Here is a 14,708-nt window from a genome sequence, read left to right as displayed (position 1 = left end):
AATCCAGTGCTGGTTGACAAGTTAAGCAATTACATTTGGAGAGGTGAGCTATAGGTACCTGCACTATTCTGCAGAATGACAAACACAAACCCAGTAATTTCTTTTATAAACACAGAGTTCTCACACTATGCCAGTTCACCGTCTCTGTATCTAACTGTGACCTTTACCTTCTCTGCATCTAACTGTGAACCTGAACGGAATGTCATATCTTTCCAAATACGCCTAATCCATTTCAATGAGATATTCCCTTGATATTGCTGTATGTCTCTCCGTGAAATATTTAAATTACACATTTAATATGCTGTTCATGACTATAATAATGGTGGTTTTAAACCTTGATATCAGCGCCGCGAAGGAATCACTTAAATGTGCAAAAACTTACCCTGACACCCAAAGGGCTCAATGGAGGTGCAGCTGAATCAGGTGTCCGGTTATAGTAAACAGCTTCACTGACCAAGGTTGGCGGTCGCTCTTTCTTTTCCTGAGATGCCATGGTGGAAGCTGTCCTGAAAAACAAACATAATTGTAGTTCCACATCCTGAGATGTTTTCAATCATATTTAAGCATTAATTAAAGGTACATTTCAGGGTCTTGCAAAGCAACAGAGTTTATTCCTTTGAAACTCAAGCAATGCATATTTGTAGCAATGCATATTTGTAGCATAACATTAGTAACCAATACAAACCGCTTGTCTATAGTAAAGAAAAACACAATATTTGAAACAAATAGTCTGGTTCGAATGCGAAGGGCGGAAAGTGGTGAGTGCAGAAGGGGTTGTGGGGAACGGGGAACATTCATTCATATATTATGGAACTGTCAACAGATACAACACTATTGGAGGGACATTCATCACAAACTGCATTCGGTATTGGGGGTGGATTTGCAGCCGGAGGCTCGAAGATGCATATTAAATGTCTGGGAACCTACGGATCTCAATACTTTCAATACGCAATGGGCTACTTTATCGTATACAATTGCAAAACGTAACATTGCGCAGATGTAGGGGGCCGCTCAACCGCCCCAAGTGCGCAAGTGGAAGGAAGATCTAGACTGGTGCATGTTTAGGGAGAGGTCAGTCTTTGTATCTAGGGGTTGCCCCGGGAAGTGGATAAAGGTATGGGGGGGCCTGCAACCATTACAGAGGCGACATTTGTCACCCGCCAAGTTGCCAATCTGAGGCAGACACTACTGGATCACCTTGATCTGCTCAAGATAACAACTGAAATATAATTTGTATACTGTATAATGTGACAGTTTTGAAAGTAGTAACGTGCTTGTAATTGCTTGATTGATTTGGTCGAACTGTTTAATAAAAAGAAATATAAAAAAATATATTTGTATTTGAAACAAATTATTAGAGTAAGCATGTTATTTATATTTTTTGTCGGGTATTGAAGACAGCCATGTGTCGCAATCAGGAGTTTTTTCACAAATGCCAGGTAAGAAAGGAGTTCTTTATCTAAGCATCAACAACAAACTGTTTCATAGATAAGAGACTCGCGTCAACTGTCAACTAGAATCCGGTCATGCAACTTTCTTCAAGATCAGGATTCTATTAGAATACCACACATTCCCCTCCATAAACAAACGGAAGAGTTACTTACCTTCAGTAACGATATATCTGGTAGGCACAACCCTACAAAAGAAGGGTCTCTCTTGAGACATGCACGTAGGCAGAGGCTCAAAAGAAAGGCAAACACAGCTGAACCAGCTGTATCAGAATAAGTAAGGAAGACAGCTGAGCAGCCACACAACATCTGCAGCCCACAATGGGTAACAGAAAGGAAAGGGACGGCACCGTCACAAAACCAAAAATCCTCCACAAAGATTAAAACCGAGGAAGACATATATACAGGAGGCGCCTGACCACCGACTCAGCACAGGCGTCGAAAAGAGTGACCCCATGAAACGGTAGATCTCTAAGCCGCTCCTGAACATGCTCTGGGAAAACACCATCGCGCAAGTACGTGTGGCGGCGTATGGCAACCGACCTGGCCATAGCACGACCCACAGAGTTCGAGGTGTCCATGGCAGACCGAATTGAAAAGCCATCACTGATTAGGCGAACCAGGTCGGCACAAGAGTTCTCCGGCAAGGAGTGGAGGGGCCGTTCAACAGCGTCCCAAAGGGCACCGTAGCCCGAGCAAATACACACAAAGTGTTGAGGGACCGGAGTACCTAGCTAACGGAATCAAACACATCGTGGCCAAAAGACTCTAACCACGAGACTCCCGAGTGGGAGGATGCAACGGAACAGGAGTGACAGAGAGCTGCCTGAAGCACAAGTCCTCCAGCTCCAGGATGGAGGGTCAAACAGACGGGGTCATTGGGAGCCGGCCGACGGCGATGTGCCACGGCACGATCCACGGGGTCCCCCGGGGAGGGCCTTGCCCACGTTCAGAGAAGGATGTCAAACAATGACTCCGCAAAAGGTAGCAATGGTTCCATGTTCCCCGCGCCCTGGTGGAGAATATCCAGCAAAGACTTCGAAGGACTAGAGGCTGAGGGCGGCTCAATCCTTAAAAGGTCTACAGCCGTGCAAACAGCCCTGACAAACGTCCCACTAGACTCCGTGGCCCCGCGAGACGGCGAGAGCCAGTCATCAGTAGGTGATGGATGCAAGCTAAACCGGCCACTTAATAGAGGCTCAGCAGCAGGATGAGTAGGCCAATGCTCCACTGGCGCCTGCACTGGAGAGCAGTGAAATCACACAGGGGGTGGTGAGCCCACCGACCAATAAAGCCGGAGACGGCACCAGCGTCGAGGCCACGTCGAGCCGGCATTGGAGACATCTGAAAAGGCCCTGACTGGCGAAGCAGAGCAAGCGTCGGCGACCTCCGAAAAGGCGCTGACCGCCCGAGACGAGCCGGCGACCTCCAAAAAGGTATCGACCCCTGGAGTGTAGCCGGCGTCAGTACCTTCGAAGAGGCCCGACTCGCCGAGTCGAGCTGGCGTCTGCGACCTCCGAAAAGGCCTCGACCCCTCGAGTGAAGCCGGCGTCGGGGACCTCTGAAAAGGTCCCGACCGTCCGAGTCGAGCCGGCATCGGCGACCTCCGAAAAGGCGTTGACTCACCATTCCCAGAGGTAGAACCTGCGGGGAGAGAATACACCAAAGTGGTGTCGTGCACCACGCCGCAGCCACCTCCAGCGATGCAGCAGGGAGCCTCGGAAGGCTGTGCTACGACGCTACAGAAGAGACGTCGGGGGATGCCCCTCCGGGACGTGTCCCGATGTTGTGGCGACTCTGGTGTCAGAGTCAGGGCACTCGGTTGGAGCCGAGGGTAAACCCGCCGGCGGTGTCTCAACCGGAGTCCCTACCCCCCCTGTGGGGCCCGGAGGCGCACCAGGGAGGGGGGGCAATGCTTACCTGAGGTAGGCGAATGACTGCCGCGTGGACGACTCCGCTGGAGAAGGAGACCTGCGTCGCGAGGAGTCCATTCGGGACATCCGGCAGACAGCAGCTTCATGCGGCGTTCCCGCAGTGATTGCGCCGCAGCTGGAGGCAAACGTCGCACTCCACAGAGTCATGGTGTTCTCCTAAGCACCATATACAGATTTCGTGAGGGTCCATCGCTGACATCCGTCGCAAGCAGGACCAACACGGTTGAAGGCCACAAGGGCATCGAACACACTGTTCCTAGACGCGAAAGGCGTTGAAAAGGCCTGTAATAAACAATAACAGGCCCGAGGTATTACTTTCCCGGATCCGCATTAGGACGTGGAAAAGAAGAAAACTGGCGTCAGCACGCCGGGAGTGGCTTATATGGTTCCATTGACGTCACTTCCGTGGACGACATCAGGACGGAGCTGGGCGGTGCCACCTCCCGGCGTGCAGGTATATTGTTGGGGAAAAGAGATTTTCCGGATCCAGTCTGACGCCTGGGGAGATATTGTAAGTTAAGGAATCTGGGGCTAGATGTCTCTAACAGATAATAACATTAAAACTTGCACTGAGGTATCTCTACACTACAGGACAAACTTATTTATATACCATGGCCTGCCTACTAAGGATGATAAAGGAAAAAATATCAACATAAAGTGAACAAATGAGTCATTCTAACTGAAACACTTAATATATACAATATCTATGGATTTGTACGATTTTAAGGTATGTTAATATATCATGTAGATTGTAGAGTGCACGATCGCTCAGGAGGGAATCCTGTTACTGGGCAGGTGAGAGCCTAGCCAAACGTAGGGCATAGGCCTACTCAAAAACCAAGGTCTTCAATTTCTTGCAGAATTCAAAAAATTGGGAGGAGGTACTTATGCGTAGCGGCTAGTCATTCCACGCTTTAAGAGTGATGTAGGTTAAGGCTCGACTGCCGGATCGGATTTTCCCTAAGCGTGGGATGTGTGCACGTGGCATGTGTGCACGTAGGAGTCCGGACGCAAGGGGGTGTCTTGAATGTTTGTGAAAGTAGATGCGGTTAAGGAGGTTTAATGTAGTGCCTTGAAAGTGTGGGTGAGGAGTTTCAAATGTGCTTGTTTGTATATGGGGAGATAGTGGAGGTTGAGAGTGATTCTGACTGCCGTGTTCTGAATGGTCTGCAGTCTTTTTGTTGATCCCTGATTAGAGGATGTCCCCATAGTCCACCTTGCTTGTTACAAATGCGTGCATGATGGTTTCCCGTTTGCTCATTGGGAGCCATGTAAAAATCTTCCTCAGCATCTTCATTTCTTCAGAGTATGGCAGCATGGGTCGGTGACAGCATTGACTTGGGCTGTCATGTCGAGTTTGCTGCCGATCATCAAGAGGTTCTTAGTGTGGGTGGTGGGGATCGGTCATAACTCTGTTGGCCACCCAATGGATTCTAATGGTGAAGTGCTCTTCTCGAAGGTCACAATTTCGGTCTTTCTGGTGTTCAGCTTCAGACAATTGGTCTTCAGCCAGTGGGCGATTTCAGTTATGTAAGCATTAAACTTAACACGGGTACTGGGCGTCTTGAGGGAGAGAATGAGTGGCACGTTGTCTGCAAATGACAGGAAGTTAGTTGATGATTCTGGCTAGAGGAGTGTTTCCCAAACTGTGGATTGTGAACCGATTTTTGCTGGGTCATGAAAGTCCAAGCAATAAAGATGCCTTTAAACTCTCTATTTATCTTGTCACATTTACCACACTTCAAAGACCGAGGTAAAATGCCAGGCTATGTCTTCTGACAAATAGCTTTTAATTTTAACATGGGTATTGGTGTTTACAAACTCTCCTCACTTTGCAGTTAGAGAAAAAAAGTAAAGTGAATTATGTGAAAATCTTGCTGGAGTAATGAGTGTATGAAAGGAAAGTCTGGAATATGTCATTTTTTTCAACAACAAAATGTAAATGCCAGTAAATGAACTGTACACATTCAGCAGTTAGGAAAGCAAAAATGAAGCACATTTCTTTGCAAGTCTGAAGTGTGATGGAAGATTTAATAGGATCCAAAAAAGACAACAACAACAAAAAACACTTTCCTTGGTGATGCACAAATGATACATGTTCACTAATACACGATTTCCACAAATTATCATTTGTGGACCAAATAGATTTATCAGGAAACTATGTCTGTGCTAATTTAGTGGTCAATTCAATTCCATGGAAAATGTGCTGTCTGTAAAGGACGGTGCACTACCACACAATGGTTTACATACATAAACTTTTTTTTTTTTTTTTTTAAATCTCCATCCTCATGTCCATTAAAGCTTGGTGGGTCACAAAAATATATGTTGTTCTAAAAAGAGGGTAGCGGTTCTAAAACGTTTGGGAACCACTGGGCTAGAGTGTTCATATATGCATTGGAGAGCTTGCAAAACACCACAGATGAGGTAGTGGGCATCCAAGATGTACAGTGCCAGGCGGACTGACTAGGTACTTCCAGTTATGAATGAGCAGATCCATTTAAGTGCATGTCCTTGGATTTAAATGTCGTGTAGGCACTGGATGGGATGGGAGGGCATGTCAAATGGTGGTTAGAGGTCTAGATTGAGGAACGCTGTGTCATCTCTAGCCAGAATCATGCTCATGTTATCTGTTGCGGCGGTGAGGGCAGTTTCCGTGCTGTGGTGTCTGAAACCAGAGTGGTTCTGAGGCGTTGGTGGTTGTTGAGGTATTCTGTAGGAGTTTGTTAATGAATTTGTCTAAGACCCTGGTTGGGAATTGTAGCAGTGTGATGGGTTTGTATTTGGTGAGCGTTGGAGGGTTTCTTCCAAGCATCTAAAAAAGGTCACAGAAGAGGTGGAGGTGTTCAGAATAGGTGTGAGCATGGCACTGTTTGTGTAGGTGTGGTGGGTGTATTCCATGGTGGCGACGGTTTCATCTGGGCTAGTGATAGAAAATGTGGTTAGCATTGGTTCTTTGTATAAGATCAGTAAGCGTTTGGCAAAGTCTGTCGGGTATCTTTGAAGTTCCTGTAAATGGCAGTGATTTGGTGCCTGAAGAATTTAGACAAATGTTTGCTGAGGTCCCAGGAGGGGGCTGATCAATTTGGAGGCTGCCACTGGTGAGGTGAAATTCTTCACAATGGCCAATATTTCTTTGCTTCTGTAGGTGCTTGCATCAATGCGGTCCGCCAGACAGGAACCTTTGGTGGTCCAAATCATTTGGTGGTACAGTCTCAGAGTAGGTTTGAATGAGCTTCTTTCTGCATTGTCGTGGCTTATTCTCCATTTGCACTCCAGTTGTTTGCAGTGGCGTTTCATCAGTCTGAGTTATTTTGTGTACCAATGGCCTAGGGTCTAGTTCTTGCTGTATTTCTGTATTGGGGTGTCAGGAAGTCGGCACAGGAGGTGATCCAATGGTTCAAAAGGTGGTGAAAACAGAGTACAGTAGGTATCCGGCAACGTGGGTAGATCCCTTCACTTGTTGGGAGTGTCCCAGATTTCTAAGGTTTTTGAAGAGTGCTTTTGAGTTGGGTACAGCATGGTCTTCCAGGTGGAAGTTGATGTCTCCATGTAGGATGTAATTGCTAATGTCGAGGGCGAGTGGTGTAAAGAAATCTGTGACGGTGTCAGTGAAGTGGGTGCACGCTCCTGGTGGTTTCTAAATTAGAGGGCCACTTGGGGTGCAGTTGGCAGTGAGGTGTAGCTTGAACAACATGTGTTCCATGTTGGATAGTGATGTATCCATGAAAGTAATGCAGCTGATGGTGTTCTTGTGAATGATGGTGGTTCTGCCTCCAGGATTATGAAGCTGCCTTACCTGACAATTTTGTAGTTGGGGGATGGTTGTGGCAAGGTGTCAGGTGCCAATGCGGGGATCATCCAGGTTCCTGTGTGGAAATGTAGGCCTGGAGCATTGTCATGCATCAGGTCCCAGATCTATAAGGCATGTCTGGTGAGTGAGCAGATGTTTAAGAGCATGCATGTGAGTGCAAAGTGTTGTGCGGGTGGTTGCAGGACTCAGTGTGAGGGAATGGGGTGCTGTTGATGCCCGTGCGGTGAGTGTTGGGTGTGTGCAAGGGCATGAAAACTTGTAGGAAGTGTAGAAGAATGCTCCCTTGGTGTTGTGTGGTGGAGCAAGGCAGTAGTATGTGGAGTGGCAGCCAGGATTGAGGGTGCAGAGGGTTGCAGCATGGTAGTGGTGGGAGGGTGAGACCAGGGTTCCTGACACTGGGCGAAGTTCAGGCACAGGCGGGCTTGTCTTTGGCGCATAAGCGGCGTGCCTACTGCATGCGTCTATTGCACGTCTGCGCCCCAGACACCAATTAAGTAGGTCCTGGGAGGGAGGAGTGATGTCACTTCTTGTGTGGATGGGTGATGGGAAACCTGTTAGGTCACTTCCTGTACAGATGGCTGATGAAAATAAGTTCTCTTGCTTAGCTTCTGCTTTGCACAGCAACGGTGTTACAATTTTTGTATTTCTTGTGAGAATAATGGTTTACCTCTCTAACTAGATCTCTAAATCCTTATCTTTCCACCAAATCAGATGGATTTGTACGCAACTGCAACCTTCCTTCCTATCATCACAATTTCATGATGCCTCAACTGGTCTCAAAATAACCGACAACATCAATGGGTTTATTACTATAATCCACCAGTTTGACATCTGGAGCATTTAAATGTACATTTGGGAATTTGGCTAATTTGTTATTTCGAATTAACATATGTGCAACCCCTGATTTTGCCAGGATCACAATATCTTGGCCCCCAATTATTTAAATGGTGCATTTTTTTTTAATTACTTCTCCGTCATATATTTCCAATATAAATTCTTCAGGTTAATCTTTCCTCATCTCGTGTCACATCACTCACTTGCCCTTTTGACTACTCAGTTATCTTTGTTCCTTTGATTCCTATTTTAACACACAGGTATAAGGGCCTTTACATTTACAGAAGATACACATTTGCCATATTGCTGGTCAAGATTTTACATTAGCTAGGTGCACAATTAAAATAAATGCTATCTTTAATACTCGAACCCTCACATACACTATGCACAATCTGCTGCCTTTATTGATTATCTGTACCCTGTTTATAATGAACTTGTGGTTTGACCACCTGGACGTTTGCAAATTCCTTATCTGTTAATTCTTTCATGCCTTTAATCTTTTCCTCAAACTGATGAGCTATGGTTAAGGCTTTGTCTAATGTTAAATCTATCAATTATTTTTCTTGTAACTTTTTGCTGTTTGTTCTATGTATAATCTGATCACAAATTATTTGGACTTGAAACCAATCATTACATTTGGCAGATAGTACCCTCCATTCATGTATGTACAAATCTACTGAATCGTTAGGCAACTGTCAAAGCACATATCTATCATCAATTGCATTCAATCTGTCTCCAGAGTTGAACTGTAACTGTTTCAGCGCGGTGTATAATGCATCCGGTTTTCTTCGTCTTCATCTAATACTCACAGTGGCAAATATTTTAATACTGTTCTTCCTTTTGCTCCAAAACAATGTAATAATCATTTTGTCAGTATATGCTTCTTCACTCAGCCTCCACAGAAGCTCTAAAGCCTTCGATCAACTGCAACCAATACAAGGATGGTTCTCCTGATCATTGTAGAAATGGTGCACTGCTCTGATGCTGCCCTTGATTTATGAAGTAGAACAAGCAAACTTCAGCTCACAGTACAGAAGATACTTCTATGGTGTTTGTATAGTGCTTTAACAGCACACCTTGGTTATCAAAGTTTTCATGCACTGAATTATGGACACATGTTTTTTCCCTTTGGTCTTGTACCAAACTGGATGTGCGAATCACCATGAGCTCATTGTATACAAGTATGTTATTGGTTTATTTATTGTATTAAATCGTGGCTAAAGGCGTGCGTGTCACTGAACACTTGGTTTAATTGCTGGTGTGGCACTTTGTATATTAAGTTTGCCCTTTTTAAACATGGTCAAAAGTGTGCGTGTCGCCACACAGTGGATTCATTGCTGGCACAACTGTGTGGTATCAGCCCATTTAAATATGGACGCTAAGCATTTAATTTTAGGAGCGTGATCCTTTGTGTTGCACGTCTGTTTTAAAATGACCCTCACGTATCTGACATTGTGCTGTATGTTGAAAAGCTCACAAGTTTTCAAACTTTTAATTCCAGAGACTGAGGCACATATCACTCTAATGCTCAAGCCACTAACTCCTTGACCTGAGGCACACGCGTATGTCATTTCATTACCTCCTCTTTAGTTAGTAAATTGAATTAACAATACACTGGTAGCCATTTGCTACAGCCCAATATCTACTAATGTAGAAGATTTTGTCCATCTGTTTAGGAATTCCAGATCTTCAATCCTCCTTGATACTAACAAAGCTACAACTGCTTCACCAGGGCACATGGATATCGCAGGCTGCCCTCTCGACCCGACCGTCACCAGTGTCATCTTAATCAAGTCTTTTTCACACACACCAGGTAAGAAATAGGTTCTTTATTGCTGCAAAGGGAGCATACTGCTTCAGCGAGAGGTGATCCACATCACACTATGCTACTTTGCGTATTCTGTGGTGTTGTTTGTTCCTTTGGCAGAACCAAATGTGGGTCAAGGTTCTTGGTATCATGGAAAATCCAGGTATTACGGACTTCCTTCTAGAGGGCTTAATAATGCATGAAAGTAATAGTTAAAAAGACAGAAGTCATGAGGTCTGAACGTACCCCTGACCAATTTCTGGTGTACCTCTTTTCATACCTTTTAATTGCGCGTCGATCCGTGTATTTTAAATTTGCACGCGCGCTACCGGTTGGAAAGTTGCCCGTATTCACGTGGTTATCATAAAGGAAAAATACCTCCTCAGAATACGCAGAGAAGCATAGCATTGTCTTTACAGTCCTGATGTGACCCTCACATTACAAGGAGGGTTAAAATGTCAGGGACACAAAATAATGACAGTCTGTAGACAGAAGCACCAGAAAACAATCTGATCGCTCCTTTTCTATTGTTAAAAGAGCATTCAGACATCCTTGTATATACAAATAACCTATATATATATATATATATATATATATATATATATATATATATATATATATATATATATATTCACTTAAAAAACCATAGGTTTCACACATGTTATAGTTAGGTGGACATTTCACTCGTAAAAAACCAATGAAATTCCCCCGTTATAGTTAGTTCAGGTAACTATAACTCGCGCGCCCGCAATCCTCTGCTCATGACGTCACATATTACATCACTCATGACATGGTCAGTGGCATCACTCATGACATCACTGATGACATCCTCCTTGTGATAGAGTGGCGGTTGCGCGAGTTATAGTTATCTGAACTAACTATAACGGGGGAATTTCATTGGTTTTTTACGAGTGAAATATCCACCTAACTATAATATGTGTGAAACCTATGGTTTTTTAAGTGAATTTGTACGGTTTTTTAAATGCTAAGTTATGTATGTATTATTATATTTGCTTTTTTTAAGGTTTTTCACCGTGCGCGCACCGTGCGATTTAAAAAAAAAAAAAAAAATGTTTTTTTCACCCATCGGGGTCCTTCAGGGACCCCCTGACAAAGGCTAGGGGGTCAGGAACTCTCTACCCTGTCCCCTTTTCACGTTCGCCACCTCTCTCTTTCACTGTCGCACCCAAAACAAACAAAATGGCGGACGACACTTCCTGATTTCGACCGATTCGAACATTGACTGACATGTAACCACCAATCAGAATTACGCTCGCGCACGTTAGGGTGCGCGCACCGTACGCGCACGGTGCGCGCCTATAGATATTTATGTCCTTTTAACTGCAATTGTCTCAGGAAATACTGAACAGATTGACTCCATATATGCAAAAGGCACATGCCTGACCTGAGGACTACCTCTTTGCCAAATTTCAAGTAATTCTGTTCAGCCGTTCGGGCTGTACCTTCGACTAAAGGTCCTAGGGAAAATGCATGGGGAAAACGCGTTTTGGGACCCTCCTTTTTTCTCAGCCCTCGCTTGACGAATCACCCTGAGACTTTCAGGGTAGGAGCTGAGCGGAGCGCCCCATTAGTATTGAAAATTTCGCAAGGATTCGTCAACCGGCGCCTAAGTTATTCAAAATAGAATTTTCAGATTTCCTATGGAAACACGGTCCTAACTATAACTATCTACTGGCGACCGCCAGTAGATAATTATATATATATATATATATATATACATACACACACACACATATATATATACATATACATATATATATATATATATATATATAGATTCACTGAAAAAACCATAGGTTTCACACATGTTATAGTTAGCGGAAATTTTACTGATAAAAAACCAATGAAATTCCACCGTTATAGTTAGTGCAGGCAACTATAACTCACGCGACCGCAATCCTCTGCTGATGCTAATACTGTATTTAGACACTTATTTGCCCATGTCTTCTTCCATACATTTTTAGCTATACATATATTACAAATATTTTTTTTTCATAAAGAAACATATGTCATCAGCAGAAGATTGCGGTCGCGTGAGTTATAGTTGCCTGCACTAACTATAACGGGGGAATTTCATTGGTTTTTTATCAGTAAAATTTCCGCTAACTATAACATGTGTGAAACCTATGGTTTTTTCAGTGAATTTGCAAGGTTTTTTAAATGCTAATTCCTAACTATAACGTGTGTGAAACCTATGGTTTTTTCAGTGAATTTGTACGGTTTTTTAAATGCTAAGTTACTTTACGACATTCGTGGCGTGCGCGCCCACTTAACGCAGTTTGTTCCGTGCGCGCACGGTGCGCTTCGCGCACCGCGCGCCCACTTTACGCAGTTAGTGCCGTGCACGCATGGTGGGCACGCAGTGCGCTACGCGCACCGCGTGCCCACGTTACGCTAGATGGGCCATGTACGCACGATGCGCTTCGCGCACCGTGCGCACATGGAGGACATATGATGCACTTCGTTTTGAAAGGTAATATTTTAATTTTTCGTATATGTTATAAGCCATGCACAAATGGTGCCCTTCGGGCACCATTTGCACACGGGGTGGAGAGAGTGTGGATAATTTTTTTTTTTTATTATTTTTTTTAAAAATATTTTAGTTTAACTCATCTTTAATAAGCCATGCGCAATTGGTGCCCTTCGGGCACCAATTGCACACGGGGTGGGGAGAGTGTGGATAATTTTTTTTTTTTATAATTTTTTACCGCACGCGTACGGTAAGCGTAATCGGCGAAATTAGCGAAAAAATAAAAATTCCGTTTTTGGGCTTGGGGGATCTTTGGGGACTCCCTCAACATTGCTATGTGTGTGGGAGCTGTCTAAACAGCCCCTTTACATGTTTTTGTGCTTTATATTTTAAACATCACTCTCAGTGCGAGAGAGAAAATGGCGGCCGCCGCTTCCTGGTTTCGGCCGATTCGAATGTTTACTAAGATCTAAGAGCCAATCAGAATCGCGCTCGCGCACGCCACCGTACGCGTACGGTAAGCGTACCGTAAGCGCACCGTAAGCTGGCTCAGATATATATATTGATTTAAAGGCTATTTTCTCAGAATCTACTGAACAGATTTACACCAAACCTACAAAAGGCACTTCCTTGACCTGAGGACTACCTCTCTGCCAAATTTCTAGTAATTCTGTTCAGCCGTTCGGGCTGTAGCCCTGTCTAAAGGTCCTATGGAAAAATGCATGGGAAAAACGCGTTTTGGGACCCCCCTTTTATCTCAGCCCCCGCTTGACGAATCCCCCCGAGACTTTCAGGGAAGGAGCGGAGCGTAGCGCCCCACCTATTTTGAAAAATTCGCGAGGATTCGTCGACCGGCGCCAAAGTTATTCAAAATAGAATGTTGCGGATTTCCTATGGAAACGTGGTCCTAACTATAACTACCTACTGGCGACCGCCAGTAGGTAATAAAGTTGCGTTATTGTCACCTTTTTCCTATATATCTGGTATGGTTAATTTACTTAGGCCTCTTTATCACTTACTTCTCAACACTACTCATTGAAACAACAAGCATCGAGATATATATGTATTTTTTGTATTAGAACGAAAATAAATAACTCAGTTTGGCTGAATTGAATTCTATGACAGCAATAATTGGGCTATATAAGTTGTTCATTTATTTATTTACGACACATGGGTTCTGCTTTACTATAAATTTTTCCTTCTTTATTTAAGTTTTCACTCAATTATTCTGCGAAGATAAGAAATTGTTTTTTAAAAATGAGTTCCATGTGAACACTTGTTATAAGTTGATGCCATGAAAAGTGTGGCGTTGAGGAAACAAAGGGGTCCTTACAGGGTACCTCTGTGCCATGGGATGCATGCAGGGAGGCACATGGTGTGCCCACCTGTCTGCATGCACCCCCATGTTCCAGCATGGAACAAAATGCACAACATTGTACATTTCGATTCGTGCAGGAACATGCTTGGACGTTCCCATCGCGGAGCCTATTTCGAAGGCACTGCCATGGGAACACCCAAGAACTGCCCGTCAGCGACTTAAAAAGTTGCAATCTGGCAGGCGGTCTGTTTTGGCTTTGGTGGTGTTGGAGTGAGGCAGCAGTGTTGCGGCCCACTCCCACACTGCCATAGTCAAAAGGCCCTAAGTGTTACCCATGTGTGGTAAATAATTTAATTACCGGGACTTAATTTGATACAGAAACATAATAAAATAGCTCAGTAAATGAGAGGCAGAATCCGTGGTATTAGAGGTTCGGAATGGGCTTTATTCCAATGGTCGATTATAATCGGTTGCTCCAGGTTCCATCACCACGAAGGTTCAGGAAGTGAAGTACATACGTTATTGACAATCAATTACTTTTATACAATAAGCATTACAGTGAAGCAAATACAAGAGGCGTAACAATTGATAGTGGAGATAATATATTCATACGTGGCAAAGATAGGCGTAATTGGGTGTGTTTAAAGAACGTCATCAGATGTGATGTCATAAGAGGGTGGTTACATGAAAGAATTTCGCAATGTCAGCAGAAATACTTGGCAGAAATGCGCGCGCAGCAGCATGACGTGTAATTGACGTGCAACTAGGGGGTGAAGGGGACTTGACATTTAGCTCTACATGTGGCGACAGAAGTCTGGAGGGTCAAGTCAACCTAATCCCAAATCATATCTAACATCCTATGTTTAAAGAACTAAGTTATCCAAAAGAGAGGTCTCTTCGAGTGGAATCTTATTCTATACTGACTATACTGACTATTAGTGCGTGTACAAGCGTCTGAGTGTCTATACTAGATGCGAGGGCGGAATCTTCCATAGTAACAGGGCTATGAATTATTTGCATGAAGACAGAGAAGCCGGGCCTTTGCTCGGTAGCTGGCAGAATGTT

The 14,708-nt window shown here is 44.2% G+C and overlaps 1 protein-coding gene across 16 annotated transcripts in view; it reads right to left on the bottom strand.

Annotated features, from left to right (window-relative positions):
- Positions 1-14,708, bottom strand: part of PLEKHA5 (pleckstrin homology domain containing A5) — a 1,155,627-nt gene that overhangs the window by 600,091 nt on the left and 540,828 nt on the right. For all 16 annotated transcript variants that reach the window (XM_085652691.1, XM_085652692.1, XM_085652698.1 and 13 more), the window contains one exon: positions 383-506. In XM_085652691.1, the coding sequence (XP_085508817.1) occupies positions 383-506 (124 nt within the window). The remainder of the gene's footprint in view (positions 1-382; positions 507-14,708) is intronic.

This window comes from Triturus cristatus, chromosome 4_1 (genome assembly GCF_964204655.1).
Source record: "Triturus cristatus chromosome 4_1, aTriCri1.1, whole genome shotgun sequence".
Classification (NCBI taxonomy): Eukaryota; Metazoa; Chordata; class Amphibia; order Caudata; family Salamandridae; genus Triturus; species Triturus cristatus.
This window is presented reverse-complemented; position numbering and strand designations above follow the sequence as displayed.